The following is a 17564-nucleotide window of genomic DNA, read 5'->3' on the forward strand; positions in this document are numbered from 1 at the left end:
CCGAAGCCAAAGATTCAAATTGGGGATGTTAGCAGAGCCTCATTACTAGAAATTGAAGCTACTTTTCCTTAGTGTCTTCAAAATTTGGAAGCTCTGAGCAGTGAAAAGAGGCATCCTGCTGTATGCAATCACARATACAAATTGCTTCAGTGCAGCAAGACTCGCCAGCCCGACACTCCATGTCTTTGCCTGTAAATGCTGCAAAGRAGAAACCACTTAACTGGCTATAGAGAAGTGTCACTCTCAAACAGCTGCTCTGTTCCTACTTGTGCCTTACATCTAATTTTTGTCCTTTCCCTGTCAATTACGTTTAGAACAGCCTCTGACCTACATACAGTTTTCTTCCAAAATTGCTGTGATTGGCATCTGATGTGTGGTGTCTCCACAGGGGCGCACGGGCCAGTTTTCCYTCCCTTCTTTAGTTGAGGTAGCAAAAAAATAATTTGATCCTCCTTCCTCTTTATTTAAATTGATTTCTCTTTTTTTGGTCTTTTTTGTTTGCTTTTCTCTTYAGCTGTTTTCAAATAGGAAAGTTTACCAATAAGGGGAAAGATGTCCTTGCAGTGAACTGGGATAATTACTGTGTTCAGGGCCTCTTCTGAATTAGTAGCTGTCTTCTGTTGCAATAAGAATACTATCTCCTGTGTTAAAATGAGCTCTTTTTAGTAACCAAGAAAGACCAGAAAAAATGTTGATCCACGCTGTCAATTTATTTATTTCCTAATATATGGGCTATTATAAGCCTGATGTTTATTTTTGTGTAGTTTTCAGGTAGGAATTGCAAGATTTTCTGCCCTGGCTAAGAGGAAATCGTCTGTGACTAAAGCTCAGAAGCAGTATAGTCTAGTCTAGATTTGCGAAAATTTCACCCAAAATCAATTTAATTTAATATTTTTATTCCTGTTGGAAAATGGTGGTTGTTAACAACACTTTAAGTCTTTTTTTTTTTCTCTCTGCAATTATTCTGTATAAAAATTGACCATTTAAAAATATAAAAGGCAAACATCTTYAAAATTATCTGTCCAAAGATTCCTGCAAGAAGATAGTACCTAAAAATTGCAGGAGAAGTAATTGTCAGAAAATCAGTCAAATAATATATAAGTAAAATAAGTGTTCTTTTTTTTTTCTGTTTAAACCAGAAGCAAAATTGGCAAAACCTGTGAGCAATATCTGATATACAGTTAATAAGCTTCAAAGCACATCTGCCATTATTTAAATAGCAGAGAGGGGGAGGAAGGAAGATACTTACATGAAGGTTGTCATCCAGAAGTCTATAAAATTTCTTCCATCAAATGTCTTTATTTCTAGTATTTCTTTCTATGCAATTTCTGCTATTATCCATGTTTTTCAATGAAGGAAACTGAATTGTAAAAAAACACGTAAAGAAATAGCAGTATTTAGTGAAGTACACTATCAGCTATATCAGCTATACTGCTGTTTCTTAAGAAAGATCCTATGGAGACAGAAAAAAGAAAAAAAAAATACACTTTAGAACATATGTAGTAGTAAGAAGCAGCTTGCCATGTAGTCCAATCACACGGAATGTGCTGTCCATCACAGGCTTTGCCAGCTTTGGAGAATAATGCAGAGCCAGGTTTGGGTTATTGCTCCTTTTTCTAACCAGTGCAGTGCTCATCATTATGTAGAGGGAAAAATAATATTCAGCTAGACATTAGTTTTTCGTAGGAGCTCTTAAATCTAAATAATCTAAAATGTTGTTGCCTTGCTATCTGCTTTTTTCAAAACACATCTGTGGCCGATACAGTGGGAGAATTTTATTTATCTCTTGAGACCATTTGCAGACTTGCTGAGTGAGGCTGTTACTTTAAATGGATTGACCCTTTGCCTAATGAGTCATGATTTTCCGGTGCTTAAATACTAATCCAAAATGCAAAACCAGTTGGCTGCTGGCGCTGCGCACCACTGGTTCCAGCCATTTCACTTTACTGTGCTTAGGAGACTCTGCTTAGTGAAGCAGCCTGGGGTGTGACTCTGTTCAGCCTTCTGCTAGAGGTTCATTTGTGACTGCTGCGCGTTTCTCCCTCTCTGATTTTTTCGCTGTTACCTACGTAGYTGTGTTTCGCTTTTCCTCTCCCAGAAAAGCAACCTAACAAAGTGCATTTTCAGCAGCTGAAAGCTTCATTGAGTCATCTGTAGTGTACCATTTCTTTTTCTGATTTTGTTATTTTTAGATGTAAATAATCGTTACATTTTTGATGCATCTTAGTAGCACAAGTGATAATTGAGTGGGAAATGACAGGTGTGTCTCTGTTAGTTACAGGACGAGGAACGCAGACGGCAGCAGCAGCTGGAAGAAATGCGCAAACGGGAAGCAGAGGACAGGGCCAGGCAGGAAGAAGAGCGACGGCAGCAAGAGGAGGAGCGAACCAGAAGAGAGGCTGAAGAAAAGGTTATGGTCCTCTGAGTGCAGCAGGATTCCTTATAGGCCTCTCCTGTTTAGTCTGGCCAGTAACAGCTCAATTTGCGGTCAGCAGGGCTTGAATACATTAGCCTAGTGAAAACATTCATGGCCCGAAGTTTCGTTTTATGCAAGAAAAAAAAAAAAAGAATGATTTAAAAAAAAATGTGGTTATTGGAGCTCACTGGTATTTCACAAGTAATACAATGGAAATCCCAGTAGTAGCTTTTATTGCAGTGAAATGTTTGTGTTCAGTCAATGAAGTATTGTGGAATTGAGAAAAATATTCCATATTGTCCTTACATTTGGACTTTAAGAAAAAAAGAGAACTTGCTTAATTGCATTTTAGAAAGGAAGACAGTAATTATAGCAGATAACTGACTCACTGTGCAATCAAGTATGYTTTCATTTTTAGCATTACATTTTTTTTATTTTTAAAGTCATCTCTTACAAACTTCTCTTGATTAATTTATATTGCATAAGCATGCAGCAAAAATGCAATGTTCCTTTTTAAGATGGTAGTTAATCTGAGTTATTCTCTCTCCCAAAGATTCTTTTAGAGCTTTAGCAAATCTTCATTCTACAAAGGAGAATGTAACTTGAAATAAATGAATTATTTCTAGTACCATTAGAAATATTTCTAGTAATAAGTGTTGGAAACACCCTTATGTGCCTTCACATAGGCAGTTACTGTGGTTAGTTACCACAGGTAGTGGTAGTTCCAGAAACAACAGCAAAATTGTGTTATGGGACAACTGTTTTTTTCTTTTCTTTTGTTTTTTTTTTTTTTCTTTTAATAGTAGTATATTTTCTTTGCGTGACTTGGTATAGATGCTCAGTGCCAGAAAAGGAGAAAAAAGCCAGTTGCAGCTCAGTGTTGGGCAGTTAACTCTCGCTGGGGCTGCCGTGCCCGTGTGTGACCCTGTGTTTCTTTGCTCTGGGCTTGCAGAGGCGGCAGGAAGAGGAGTATTACAACCGCCTGGAGGCCGAGAGGCGCAGGCAGCACGATGAAGCCGAGCGCCGATTGCTGGAGCCTGACGAGCCTGGTCTGTACAGACCTCCGCTTCCACGGGAATATGAACTCCCATCCCCAACCCCTTCATCTAACGCTCCTCCTCCCCCACCTCAGCGAAACACCTCTTACCTCAAAACGCAGGTTCTCTCCCCTGACACGGTTTATACTGCCAAGTTTGTTGCATACAATGATGATGATGAGGAGGAGGATTCCAGTCTAGCAGGTCAGGATAAGTACTCCAGCAYAAGAAAATCCTATGGTGACTTTCCTCCTGCCACCCTTAAGCCACAGCAGCCCTCCCGCCAGCCTCGCCCAGTTTCAGATGGCCTCTTTCTTTCCAACTCATTCCAGCCATCTCCAGTCAATGCCAACAGTACTGCTGCCAAAAAAAGCCAGCCCCCACCCCCACCAAACAAACCGAGTTTCATCCACGCAAGCAGCTCTAAAGGTAGAGATCGTGAAATCAACATCTTCTCTAAAATCTTGAACTTTCATCTTGAAGTTCTCTGCTCTGGTGATGTAGATGTAATCACTCTGTGATTTTTTTTTTCCACTTAATCACTGAYTTTTCACTATGATGATCTAACTTAAATCCTGATAATAATGTGAATCTTCCCATTATTGATTGTTTTGATCTCTCAAATTTCCTTATTCCTTACCCAGACTCTTTCAAATCAAAAATTCATCTTTTACACAATGAATTAGAAATGATCTTTAATTGTTACTCAACCAATCCAAAGTACTGTTGGTTTTGGCTTTCACTCTGTATCTTTCAGTGATTTGTTTTGTACAACTGACTGCTGGTTACTTAGGACTTTTAGAAGTGCATCTTTCTTGAAGAGAGGAAACCTTTCCTAATGGGTTCATGAAGGGAGCTTCCGCTTTCCTGTTTGGTACTGGGACTTCTTCTAATTTTGATAGTGTGCAAATGGCTTTAAAAATGACCTTAGACATATTTCTAAATACACCAGCACCAAAAGGCATGTGATAGTAGGTACAATTCCTGTACTTCTGCTTCATTCAGTGTGSTTTTCTTGAAAAGGGGGACAAAAATTCCAGCTTAATGTTTTTTTGTCTTGATCATTCCCTCTGCATTCCTACACTTCTTTTGCCTAGTCATTTTCTTGCCTTGGTAACTCCAAGTCGCCATCCATAGAATTGCAGGAACTAGCAACTTTAGCGCCCTGTTTTTAACCTGCAGAGTGCTAGTTTAGCTGTACTCACAAACACAAAAGTAATTCACTCCAAAGTTCTCAGATAACTTGGTATATCGTGGCCATACAGGAGATGTCTTTCATGCTTTACTTGTCAAGTATTTGTTAGAATTGCCCTCCAAGTAAATGTGCAGCTGATAAGACTTCAAATAGCAGTGTCTGCCGCTACCTCTACATCTCCCTCTACATTTGTTTTGTTCTGTATTCTTCTAACAAGATGGCTGGACATAATATTCTCATAGTTTCCCTTCCCTACCTGTGTCAGTAGGGATTCAGTAGACGTCTGACAGCCAATTCATCCTCATCAAATTATCCTTCTAAAATGCAGAGCGTAATTGCCCAGGAAAGCAAGGAGGAGAGGTTCATGCCAGCTCCTAGCTGAATGACTGGGTTATGTACTGRATTTTGAATCCCATGAGAAATTGGGAAGCCTTACACCCTGGTACATCCCTGTTCACTCTTTTTGGCCACATAGTGAATTATGAGAAACTCTTTAATCATAGGTGTAGGTTCTGGTCATTGAGGGCATAAGAGCTTCAGAACAGATTCCATTTACAGTAATAATACAGCTACAGTAGTACATGAATATGACATAGGATGTGTGTGACACCATACAGGTGTGTGTTACTGTGAGCTTCCTGTCTGCATCATTTTCAATGAAGGCTCGAGTCGCTGCTTTCCAGCAAGGCATCTTTTTCTTTGCAGGGCAAGGTTAGCTTCTACTGCAGCTGCACTGTTTCCAGTGCCAGGAGCTCTGCACAGCACTATATGTGGTTATGCTCAGTTACCATTACTGTCCAACTGATCTGTTTGATGTTCAGCACTTCTCAGTGTTCTGGGTCTGTACACCACACAAGCTGCATAAAGAGCATCCATGCCGATGCACACCTAAAGAAAAAGAATGTTTTGTTTACCCCAGCATTCCCAGTGAGCTTTCTTGATGTTACAGTCACCGTGGATGCTGCAAGCCCATCTGCCACTCTTRTCTTGTTTTGTCACTGTTTACAAGATTCTCAAAGGAAGATGATGAAAGTTTTGATTTTTTTCAGCTCGTTGTCATGAGACTGGAGTATAGGCAGTGTACATTGTACAGCAACCAATATATGGTTCCATTACAGGAAAGCAGCCAAAGCATACAAATAATTCACTTACACGTGCCTACAAGTGGCATCTATACAAAATGTGTAACCTTGAGAAAGCACCATGTCTGTACTGTAGATATCTCTTTCACTGTCAAATCACCAAGCATTGATTTCAAACCTTGGTTTTGTATCAGAAGGATTCTTGCTTTGAGCTGCTTATATTGCGTAGAATTAGTGAATTAAAATTAAAGACAAGAAATTAACAGGAAAAAAGAATCCTTAAAACATTATAACTGCCTTGCTTTTAGGAATATTCTGGATCAAGCTTCCAACATATCCATGCTGAATTTTTGTTCTTTCAAAATACTTTCCTTTTTCTGGGAATTCTTACTTGAAACTAATTAGAATGGAGCATAAAACATGCCTTCCACCACAGCACATAGGCTTCCAAAGACCTTCCCTTCCTTCCTTGGCACTTCACAGGCTGTACATGTAGTAAATTAAGTAACTCTAGAACCATCAATCACTACTTGGCATCACTACTCTTAGCCTTCCCATCATCCACAATCCAGTGTATCATTTCATCTTTAACTGCATTTTCCAACCCTGCTTTTTAATGGCTTTTATTTTTTTAAAATGGAGAAATAAGTCTCAAGAAAGTGAAATGTTCGGTTTCATTTTTTGTGTATGTGTGCTTGTTTTTCCTGGAAAACAATCAGGAGGACGATCTACAAAGATTTGTTTAGGTTTTTGGTTACAATTAAGGAATATTGTAGTATGATGCTTCACCTTTAATAACCTAATCCATAAACCATACAACTAATGTTGAATACTCTTATTTCATAATTTTTAAAGTAGCCATGAGAACAGGTTAACTTCACCTGGTTGCTCAAGCTTCTCTGAAGACTGCCTGCGTAACGTACAAAGCCGTTTGCACAAAACGCAGAATCCACTGTGCAGTTTGCCATCTTCCATCTTGCTGGCTCTGTTACATTACTGTCCTTTGCAGCTCTCTCCTGTTCTGAATGTTAACTCTAGTAAACCACGCTTCAGCAAGTTCTGCTCTCCTACCTTCTTCCACTGGGTTGCCTAAGATGAGTTTAAAACTAYTGAGTCTGCCAAGAACCCTCCCTCTCTCCCCACGCAAAAAAGCCAACACCCAAATCAAAAGTACTGTCTTTAAAGTAGTTGGAAGTGTGAATCACAATATGTGGACCCAGATTTTTCAAAGTGGGGATGGTTATTGTAAGCATATGAGATTAAAGCCTGAAGGGRAAGAAAATCTTCCTATTTCTGGCCTACCTAGTATGACTTGATCCACAACAACTTTTTGATGAAAAAATTGAGTCTACATTCTATCAGCTGAATTTGTGTTCCTTTATCATATTATCCCTTTTCCATTAGTGAATATTTGTGAGATGTTATATACACCAGTGGAAGAAGTAATCATTCCCTTCTGTACAGAAGAAGGTTCACAAGACATAACACAATGCAATATTGATACCAGAACTGCCTGAAGACACACCTGGATGTGGTGCTGAGTCAAAAAAGTTCTTTTGACTCTTTGCCTGGTGGTTGTCAAGAGAATGCAGCCTTAAATGCTGATGAAATTATTACTTTTGATTGGAAAGAAGTTTTGTCTTGTGACCTTTAGAGAGGATTAATATATTGTGTAAAACTGTGTGTATCTTGTAGTAATTTAAAGGTGCAGTGCTGTAAGACACAGACATTTAAAAATAAATAAATAAATAAATAAATAAGGGAGAGGAACATTTTCCTGGTGGTAATACCTTAGCTAATCTGGCTAAACAAAAGTTTCGGCTCTTCTGAATTGCAAAGATAATATTCACTAATCTTAGACTTTTTTATGAGACTTTTTTGTCTCACAAATATAGCAGCTGCAGCTGTAGAACTTGTTGCAGGATAGTCAAGTGAGCATGGAACTCTTTCCTTCAATCTGCTCAGAACAAGTTTTAATGTCTAACAGAGAGACATAGTAAGATACACTATGACTTGATAGTCAGTAGCTTAAATGAATTGTGTTCTGACTCGATAAATAAAATTAAGGAACAAGAAATCACCCTTTTTTTTGAGGAGGAGGAGGAATGGAATTTATTCCAGTATTGACTTTAAATATCGTACAGATCAGATGACCCTCCAAAATATTTCTGACTTCATTTGAGGTTATTTCTTGCAAAAAGCACTGCACCTTATAGAAGAAATGAGATGTAAAATTGCTAGGTTGTTGCTGCCCTTCTTCAACTGTTATTTTTTCTTTTGCATAAGGAATAAATTCATACACTGGATCTACAGGAGCAACTGTTGGGGCCCATGAAATTTATCGGGATCCAAGAGACAAAAGATCTAAAAGGTGACATGCAGGAGTCCATTAAGTGTTAACTTTTACTCACGTGCTTTGGTTATTGGATGATTTTATGCTCTTGCCTTATCTCTGTGGGCCATTTTTGAGTCCTGCAGTGATTTGGAGTGTCTTGAGCTGCTGCAGGATACAAAGTTCTGCATGAGTCTCAGGTGCTGTGACTCTTCTGAGTGATCACTAGAAATGAGCATATTTTAGGTGTATTTATAAATATGAACAGTACATCATGTGAACTTCCTAGCAAATTTGCAGTAAGCAGTAGTATGGGCTATATTTTATACATGAGTGGCAAGCTTTCCTGTGTAGTGTATTGAACATGCAGTGGGGCCTTGGYTAGGGTTCTGTAGGAGCTCGTAGCCCAGTTCATGTATATCTCTTATTATGCTGTTAATGTTTTGGSGGCATGTGCAGAGCAGATGCTTCTTGGAGCTAAAAGGGAAACTCCTCTGATCAAGGAATTTAAATAAGTATCAAAGATTTATTAGGAGGGTCAATCTTAGATACATTGTCACCTCTGCTTAGAGAGGAAGCTGATAAGAGTGATTTGAGATGGTCATCGTTGTAGCCAGAAATACCTTAAACAAAAAAGTAGATAGTTTCAGTGATGTAGGTAAGTGAGAGGTTAGGCCATTATCACACTCGAAGCTTTGCCAGTATAGAATAGAACATAGAGGTGTTGCAACCCCCAGTGTTGCAAGCACACGAGTTACTGGCACTTTTATTTTAAAATTGGCAAGTGATTTCKTTCAGGTTTATATGATACAGTCATGAGCTGTGTCTTATGATTTATCTAAATGAAAACTCAAAAGTAAGAATTAAGGGCAAATTGGGGCACAAATTAGTATTTGTGCCCCCAATAAACCTAGCAGAATACTAACTTAGAATATTTTACCATTATCAAGACTGCTACTTGCCACTGTCAAGTTAATATRTTTGTCATTAAGAATTTTTATATTTAATGATATTTTGAGCTATAATTATAACATGGGCTTTCTTTCTTTTTCCAGTCAAGATGCAGATTTACCTGGAGCACCAGAAAATCTGACGTTCAGGGAACGCCAGCGACTTTTTTCACAGGGTCAGGATGTATCCAATAAAGTAAAAGCTTCTAGAAAATTAATGGAACTGGAAAATGAGTTGAACACAAAATAATATTAAAGCACCTTATCAGATGTAACTGAAAGATCTCTGAATTGTGGGCTTGAGATGGGGAGAGCTCTGCTAATGAACAGGAAATGAACATTTTCTGAAAAGAGAGTTTGATTCCTCTATATCTAAGACTGTTAATTAAGACTTAGAGATGTTGCAATAGCAAGAAAACTGATTGCTTTACCAGGAGCTTGTGGTTTATACAATTAAAGCACTGTAAAATTTTAAAGATATGAATCACGTGAAGGTAACTTTCTTTCCTTCTCTTCTTGGGGTTAAGTTCTTGTGCACCAGACCAAGTAGCACTTGTCAAAGATAAGTTCTGTTTCCTGGTGTTTTACAGACACACTTTTGTTTTAGCTGCTGAGCAGAGAGAGTGAGAATAGCTTGAACTGCCTAAACTAAACTGTGCACTAGATATTAGTATTTTAGGTTATTTGATAAGAGGCCAATATCTGGACCATCTTAATAAGACTTTATATGCGAGGTTGACATACTGCATACATATATGCTGTTCATAGAGTGATTAGCCTAGCAGTACAGATCTTAACGTTACTTAGTAGTGGGATAAGGTATTCTCTAGATAAAACCTTGGACCCAGCAAGTCTGTAGAACATTTTGATTCCAAAACAGATGCCTAAGAATTTATCTGTAGTTATGGGAAGGTTTTTATGTAGCTGCATCATCAGTCTGTGTGCTTCAGATGTTTGAAAATGTGAGGTTGAAAAAATTTGGGATATTTATTGAATTTTGAAAATTGCATAAGCAATAGTTAGTAGGCTACATTAGTGTCCCTTTTACAGCTAGGACCAAAATGCTGGTTGTGTGTTTACAGCAAGGAGTAACGATTGCAGTTCCAAAGCTGGCAGAACTGATACATAGGTTTTCCAAGGAAGGTAGAGTAGGTAGAGTAGGTGTAAGGCAACTGGCCAAGAAGCAGCATAGGAGTCTACTATTATCAGTTCAGCAATATCTTTTTTTCTGTGAAATAAAATGGCATATTGCAGAAATGTGAAGCATCATGTATGATGCTGTTGGCTGGAAACAGGATTGTGAGCCAGCTGGTCAGCTGAACCGGTGTGCTGSCAGTAAATGTCTCTACTCACCTTCAGAAAGTAATTCTGGTAAACTCTTTTTTAATCTATCTGGCTTTACTAACATCCTGTTACTGTTATATGAAAGATGTTTTGGCAGTTCAAGCTATTTCTTCACACTGTAATAGCCTTATTTAATTTTAAATTGTTAATCTTTTTTCCTCCCACTGTTGTTTCTTCAGCTATGCATATGTGGCTGATGATGCTGGAGATAAGGACCTCATCAGAGTTTTTCTTGTTGTGTGATGTTAGGACAATGTATGTTGTGATTCCAAACAAATTTTCTATTTGACAAAGCCCTTTACTGGCTTTAGATGATTTTTTTTCCTGTATCATATTGTTCTCTTATAAATATATATTTAGGGAATTGTGCACACTTCCAAATACAGAGGGGTAGACTTTCACTGCCTTAGGAAAGAAATCACTTTTAATAAGAGTTGTATGATAAATAAATGCAAGTTAATGAAAATTGGAGTGTAAATATTTTTTACGTATTTCAGGTTTCTTATTTGAAAGTGTGCTTTTACCGTTTCACCTGTTAAATATGAAGTAGAAGATTAAACTGGTTCAAAGTGTTAATGAAGGATTTGCATGCTTGCTATGTCTGTTAAATCAGGAAAAGCAAGCCTCTCCCAATTTATCTTAAGAACACTAGCAGCCTTACAGTGACAAATTTTTCTTAAGGAAAAAAAAATAAAACTAATGCTGTGGCTGAATTTACTATTGCTGCTAGAATCTGAAAAAGGCTTAGCAAGAAAATATCTATAACCTTCAGTTGAGTGGATTTGGCCGCTATTGGGCGTTTGGGTCAAGTGTGAATATGTGTAAAAGTGCTTTTCATATTTGTCTGTGCATTATTATGAAAAACATCAAAACTGCTGTAGTTTCCCATTTCTACTGTATTTCACTTGCAACCTATTTTTAATAAAGTTTGTATTGTATTTAACTTTGCATTAAATGTTTTTTGTACTGTTTCTTATCTGATTCTGCATTTTAAACAGTATTACTGTAAGAGGTACGTTTTATGTTTTGGCTTACCTATCCTATTAAACTGTGCTTATATGCAAAGTCAATATATGTCATAATGAACAGACCAAAAAAAATCAAATTAACTTTCTATGAAGGATCAAAAACTGAGGATGAATGAAATAAGGACTGGAGATAATGGCTGGAGCTAATGTTGGTCACTGCCTCTAAAAAGTGGTGTTTTACAGCTTATTCAATAACCTAGGAAACAGTAAATACTGGTTATGTCAGTTATGYAAGTTCGCCTGTGTGTTTTTCACTTCTCTGAACAAAAGGAACTTGGAATGCAACACCTTGGAATTCCAGGATTGAGCTGCACGCGGCTCTTCCAGGTGAGGTCTGTGAAATCTCTCAAGTTACAGGGTCTGTTCTTTGGAATTGTGAAAGTGGCTAATGAAGGCAATCTTAGTGTAAGAGATGTGCTTTAAAAAGCAGTGAAGAAGCTAAAAACTATAGAAACACAAAAATTCCGTTTCTTACAAGGAAATTGTGTTTGTTTTTTGCCCACTTCTTTGATTTTGCAGCCACTGATTGTGAAAATAAGGCTGAAGAACTCTTAATTCTGATCAGATGTGTAGACTTCAGTAAAAGAGGAACCATAAATTGCTTTTCTGTATATTAGTCTCTGTGCTTAAGGAAAAGGAGAGAACTGGTACAATCAGAAAGTGATTTTTTTTAATAAGACTTACAGTTGACACAACTGAGAGTTGTGTGTTATAGAAACATTTCTCTTTAGGCTTAGTCTAGATGAAAGGAGAGAACTGTCTAATATGGAACAGCGGTAACCAGCTTTCAGTAGGAAAAGCTTAAATGTAGCAAGGTGAGTGTGCAAAGCTGTGCACCCTTGACTTTAGATTTGCTGAGCAGACAAATATGATTCAGTGGAACAAGGCAGCATCTGCTTTGCTTTAAGTGCATGAGCAGTCACACTTAACTGGCACAGCTTTTGATATTTTAATGGAGCAAATATGTAAAAGCTTTACTGATTCAGGCAAAGGTATTTCTTGCTTTCTTGAATTGACTTCCATGATAATAACAGTACGTGCAAATGGCATTTGCAAATGTAGGCAGGTTGCCAGTCTCAGCAAAACTTGAATTATTTAAAATCTAACAAATTCTCCTTTCAGCGCTTGGCATTCAAGTACACTGCTTTTCATCTGCTTTTTCTCAGTGCACTATAGTGTGGTATTTGGGGAAAAAGAGGAGCAAAAAATGGTAAGGTCCTGCTTACCATGCCCTGCTTACTGAAATTATTAACTATATACTTGATCCCATGTATTGCTGGTTTTAGATCAGTGTTACAGGGAGTGGTGTTTAATAATTATTCTCTTGTAGGGAAACTTATTTTACGTTTAGTAGCAGAATAAGCAAATGAGGCCTTTCATCTTTACCTCCCAATTCCCTTAGATAAGGGAATTCCTGAGAAATTATAACAAAATAGAAGAAAAAATTAAGGTTAAGAATAGTCTTAAAACACTCCATGCTAACTATCTATTTGGGAAGCCATTGACTCTTCCTCCCGGTCTGTTACATGATACCAGTATCTCACATGGTCACTTGGTGGTTGTGCGATGCAGAAGGCAAAGCGTCACAGATGAAAAATTCAGTCGGCTGTAACGGCAGATAAAGGGTTTAGGGAGACCAAAGTACCACAAACCCCTTGGGAGAATGTCGCTGTTCTTGGATGGATTTTCAGAATTGTGCTAGTTACTGAAATCAATGTCTCGTTAAAAATGTAGAATGAAATATTTACAGTTTGCATGTTGTGTATGCATGGATAGTAGGTTAATTTCACTAATGCATTTTGAGTGTATGTTTATTGTGTGAAAACATGAAATCATCTTTAAACGTAAACATTCGTTATTGTTGTGTACTAAAACTTTTTCCCTGAGAACAATGTGTGATCTCATGCAAGACGTTGCTCTTCCAGCAGAACATCTCCATAGCCTTTCCTCTCATTAAGTCGTGCATGATAAGGCTTTACTCCTTCCTCTTGGGAGCTGCGAGCTTAGCATTGATAGCCATTATCTCCCAGTGAATAATGGTAGGACTTAATGCAAAAGAGCAAAACGGGGATGGGGAACAGATTCTGCTGTTATGTCACCAATTCTCCTCTTCACTGCTGCTCTAGATGACACCACGAATGGCAACAACTGCTCTGTTAACGCTGGCTGTGAAGCGCTGATGATGTGCAGGATTACCTAAAAAAAATACACCGATTTACATAGGGCGCCAGTGCTGTGATTATGAAAGGCGTAGGGGCTGGCTTGGGGCTGGCTGTTTTGTCCTGTCAGTTTCATTTTTTATTAAAAAGTAAAAATCATGCAAAGCATGGGCAAGTTTTAATTTTGTGTATTTGTAAGCCTAATGGAAACCTTGACAGATATTTGACTATATCTAGTGGTGCAAGTAGGGTGAAGTCTGCAAAAAACTATTGGTATTTGTTTTGAATGAGTAGGGTTGAGGTTAGGTTCCCTAACACAATAAACAAATTACAGCGGTGTTTCCTTATTCTGTTGTGAATGTAACTATTTCATATATATTAATTACATATAAAAACTAAAGCTGTTTGTAGGTAATCACATTTACAGAGGGGGAAAAAAAGTCTCTTGGAAGGAGCTTCTYCCTCAGCACGTTCTCCTTCAGAGTTTGCCTGATTCTGAGGCAGTGCTCAGAACTCTACACGTTCCAGGTGACCCTGCAGGTGCCGGGGGGTGGGTGGCACTAGATGATCTCTAAAGGACCCTTCCAACCTTAACGATTCTGTGGTTCTATGAGCTGGCATTTGTATTTTATAYTTTGATAGTGCTTTGAACACCATGCAGGAATGAATGAGACCCACAGAAGCTCTAGCTAGATGCAAGTATGTGAGAGCTGAATCCACGCTCCTGTAGTGGGTTGCACCAACAAGTGCACATGGGCTCGGGTCACTTAAGGGCTAAAAGGTCCTGTCTGAGCTTGGGGTCTGTTCAGGCATTTATTGCCAGTTCTGTTCAGCCTCAAGACCACAAATAAAAGTCTATCTATCAGAGACAGGAGAGGCATTCAAATAAAATTAGGTCTAGCTCATTTATCTAACGTTTACTAGGAGGCAGTAATTAAATGAAGAGGAGGATGTTTTGGAAAGCTTGTGGCATGTGCAAAACGCTGCTCTCCAGTTACTGCCTACAGTGTTAATGTGCTGTCAAACGGGCGATGCAGCAGCTCCGGGCACACACAGCACGGAAGGGTAACAGCCTTTCCCTCTTGCTCTTTCTCTATCCGAGCTGTTTCCAGTTACTGCATTTGAGAAGTTCGTAGAAGACAATTCGTATCASACTACCAGAGCTAGGACCTCATCCTTCTGTTGTTGCCACTGCTGAGGCTAATGGGAAATGCATCACAAGTGTTCAAGATGAGACTTATTTAGAACTTAATGATTTTTTGATGCTGTTGATAGATGATAGACAGACAGATAGATAGACAGATAAAGAAGAATCTACCATTCTCCCTTAACTGATGTAAAAGTAATACAGTAAAATGTGGAATAGATTTAGTTTGGATTGATTAAACTTCTAGCTTTGTGGTTCCCCACAAGGATCTACAAAGTAAGGTAGTGTTCTTAATTTGGARGGGGGCAACAAGCTGGGGAAAATCTGAATTCTTGCAAGCTGAGAATCAAAGCAGAAAGGTGTTGTGGAGCACAGTTCTGTTGCGCTTCTAGAAGGCAGTCAGATTTTATATGTGTTTTTTTACCTAGGTCTAACTGACAGATGGCTTTGTCCCMTGCTTATCAAGCAGCTTATCCTGAGCTTTGGAAATAGATGATCCCAAACAAGAATTGCTGCTGTTGTGGTGAGTCACAGCATCATATTGTCAGACTAAGCTACCRCTGGGATTTGTGTACTATTCAGCTTTCAGGTAGGCACAAAGAAATCGTTACATCAAAATTACTAAATTCTAGGGATGCTCAATTTTGGGCTACTCTTTCAAATTCTGTATGATATAGATTGAAACTCTTAACTATTATGGACTATAGAGAACAAATTCTCATTCATAGTGACTAAAATCTACAGAAGCGAGAACAATTTTAAGAGTTCGGAGATTAAATTGACTGGATAACTTCAGAGTTGGCCYTTCTGAGCTGAACCTGACATACTTTGGAAAATAACATTGTTCTAACTTGATTGCTGCTGTGTGATGAGCATTACAGGGAAAAATTACAGCTCCGTGTCACAAACTCTGTATCATGCCTTTATTAAAATATTCCCTAAAATAGCACATGTTGTTTAAATCCTACTCGGTCCCACCCATTTGGTGAAGATAGTTATATACTAGGGTTTTAATAGTAGTCTTTCAGTATAATTTCAAATTAAATGATACAAAAGGATGAGAGGCTCAGAATTATCAGCTGCAGTTACAGGGAGAATTTGGAAAGGATGAATCACTCCAGATTCTTTTTTTAAACACTCACCACACAAATCTTTAAAATGACAATATACCTACTACATTTTATTTTCCTTTACCTTGAAACAAGCTAACTGTCTAAAATAAATGAAGACTGTTCATACTGGTACACAAATACTCATTAATACAATCTCTGCAAAGTTATCAGCTCCTTAAAAGCTGATATATTATTCTTCCCTAAAGAAAATCTTGCTGCCTTATTTAAGACCAATATCTCTTAAAATCCAATAGTACTGCAGTAGTGTTTGTTTTGTTTTGTTTTGTTAACTTCAAGCCATTTGTCCATTCTTCTTTATTGTACCAATGCAGAACTAGTGGCCAGGATGAACTCTTGAGAAGCTTCTGGTAAAGGGACAGTATAACAAGAATTGGATTATCATGTTGACTTTGATTTCCCCACCAAAATTAKAGTGTAAAAATAGTGTTATTTTGCAGTTCCAAAAAGCCGACATATTGATATGTTAAACTTTCACGTTTAGTGGTCAAATTGTATTGACTGTTTTCAAGACTGCTTTCAAGATGCCAGAAATGTGCTGTTTGATTGAGATCTATATACAGTTGTCTGGCAGCTTAGTGTTTGGAACAGATACAGAACTGGGAGTGGGAACAGAGACTAAAGTTTAAACCAGCTTACAAAAATGCTCATTTAAATAGCCAGATATGTTTGGTGAAGTTATGGGCTCAAACATCATATGGAGGACAGGTATTTACTCAAGAAGGCCCGGTGGGATATTGAAGGCTTGGTAAGTGACTTTCAGTTCTTTACATCATGTTCACCTTTAAGYGCCCTACAGTTAAGGGTTTCAGGTAGTATTACTAACTCCTGCCCCGYTTTGGCCTTGGAAGCCTTACTCGGAGACCCCAAGCCACGGCCAGCACGTGAGCTCAYGACCACTTGCCTGGGCAGCCTGTGCAGACTCCCACAGCTGCTGCACATCTCAGCTTTGCTCATCTCCTAACATTAGCCCTAGACCTTGGCTTTGGCCTCAGCTTTTGCAGTCTTAGACCAAGACTCTCAGCCATAACATCAGTAGGTGGGTATTTTGGCAGAGAAATGTTGTAGCCTACACTTTCCTTTGGCAGCCACTTTGCAGCCCTGTGGCAGCTGCAACTTGGAGCTTTGTCCTTGTCACAAATGTGACCCTAGCCCCAACCCTGCCGTTCATCTGGGCTGGACCTTAGTGAACATGTGCCCCCTCTCAGTGCCATAATCTTTTTGCAGCCTTCTCCATCCTTTGAACCACCTCACACTTGCTGTGGCTCGTGGCTTTGTCCCTCTGCCCTGTGAAGGCCTTCAATGCAAGCCTTGATTTTGAAGAGCCTTGGCCTGACTGTAAGCAGAAAAACCTCCCAGCAGCATCCCTCAGCCCTGCAGTCCATGCAGCTCTGCCCCCACTCCCTGCYTTTTATCCTCGGTGCCTGGAGGCCAGCAGAAAGGCACCTGCAGGGCTTCAGTTACTGCTGCGCCATGAGCTCTAACCGCGTTGTTAAACACGAGGGGCGGCGCGAGYGTCTGTCCCCCCTCCGTGCCCCCCGCCGCTAACGGTCGGAGGCGGCGCGCGGGCGGGGCCGCGGGGCTCAACACCGGCGCAGCCAATGGGAGCGGCCGTGAGCGGGGMGGGCAGCCCTGTCTCCGCGGCAACCGCGGCGACGCCCGTGACGCGGCGCTCATTGGTCCGTTTAAATCCCTGGCGTGCCGGGGGGTCGGGGTGCGCGGCCGGGCTGCGGCGCGGGCGGCC

The 17564-nt window shown here is 39.3% G+C and overlaps 2 protein-coding genes across 7 annotated transcripts in view; both read left to right on the forward strand.

The window, feature by feature from the left end:
- The window catches only part of AFDN (afadin, adherens junction formation factor), an 85831-nt gene extending 74638 nt beyond the window's left edge, over positions 1-11193 (forward strand). For 2 of the 6 annotated variants that reach the window (XM_026037379.1, XM_026037377.1), the window contains exons 31-34: positions 2276-2410; positions 3369-3882; positions 8017-8101; positions 9118-11193. In XM_026037379.1, coding sequence (XP_025893164.1) covers positions 2276-2410; positions 3369-3882; positions 8017-8101; positions 9118-9262 — 879 coding nt within the window. In that variant the 3' untranslated portion in view covers positions 9263-11193. Of the gene's footprint in view, positions 1-2275; positions 2426-3368; positions 3883-8016; positions 8102-9117 lie in introns of those variants that run through there. The other 4 variants (XM_026037382.1, XM_026037378.1, XM_026037380.1 and 1 more) reach the window with 3 other exon arrangements.
- A 5324-nt stretch (positions 11194-16517) lies between these two features.
- Positions 16518-17564, forward strand: part of KIF25 (kinesin family member 25) — a 41015-nt gene continuing 39968 nt past the window's right edge. Inside the window, exon 1 of the mRNA XM_026037375.1 lies at positions 16518-16568. Within this exon, the coding sequence (XP_025893160.1) occupies positions 16518-16568 (51 nt within the window). The remainder of the gene's footprint in view (positions 16569-17564) is intronic.

This window comes from Nothoprocta perdicaria, unplaced genomic scaffold (assembly GCF_003342845.1).
Source record: "Nothoprocta perdicaria isolate Ctin4 unplaced genomic scaffold, notPer1 scaffold_197, whole genome shotgun sequence".
Lineage (NCBI taxonomy): Eukaryota > Metazoa > Chordata > Aves > Tinamiformes > Tinamidae > Nothoprocta > Nothoprocta perdicaria.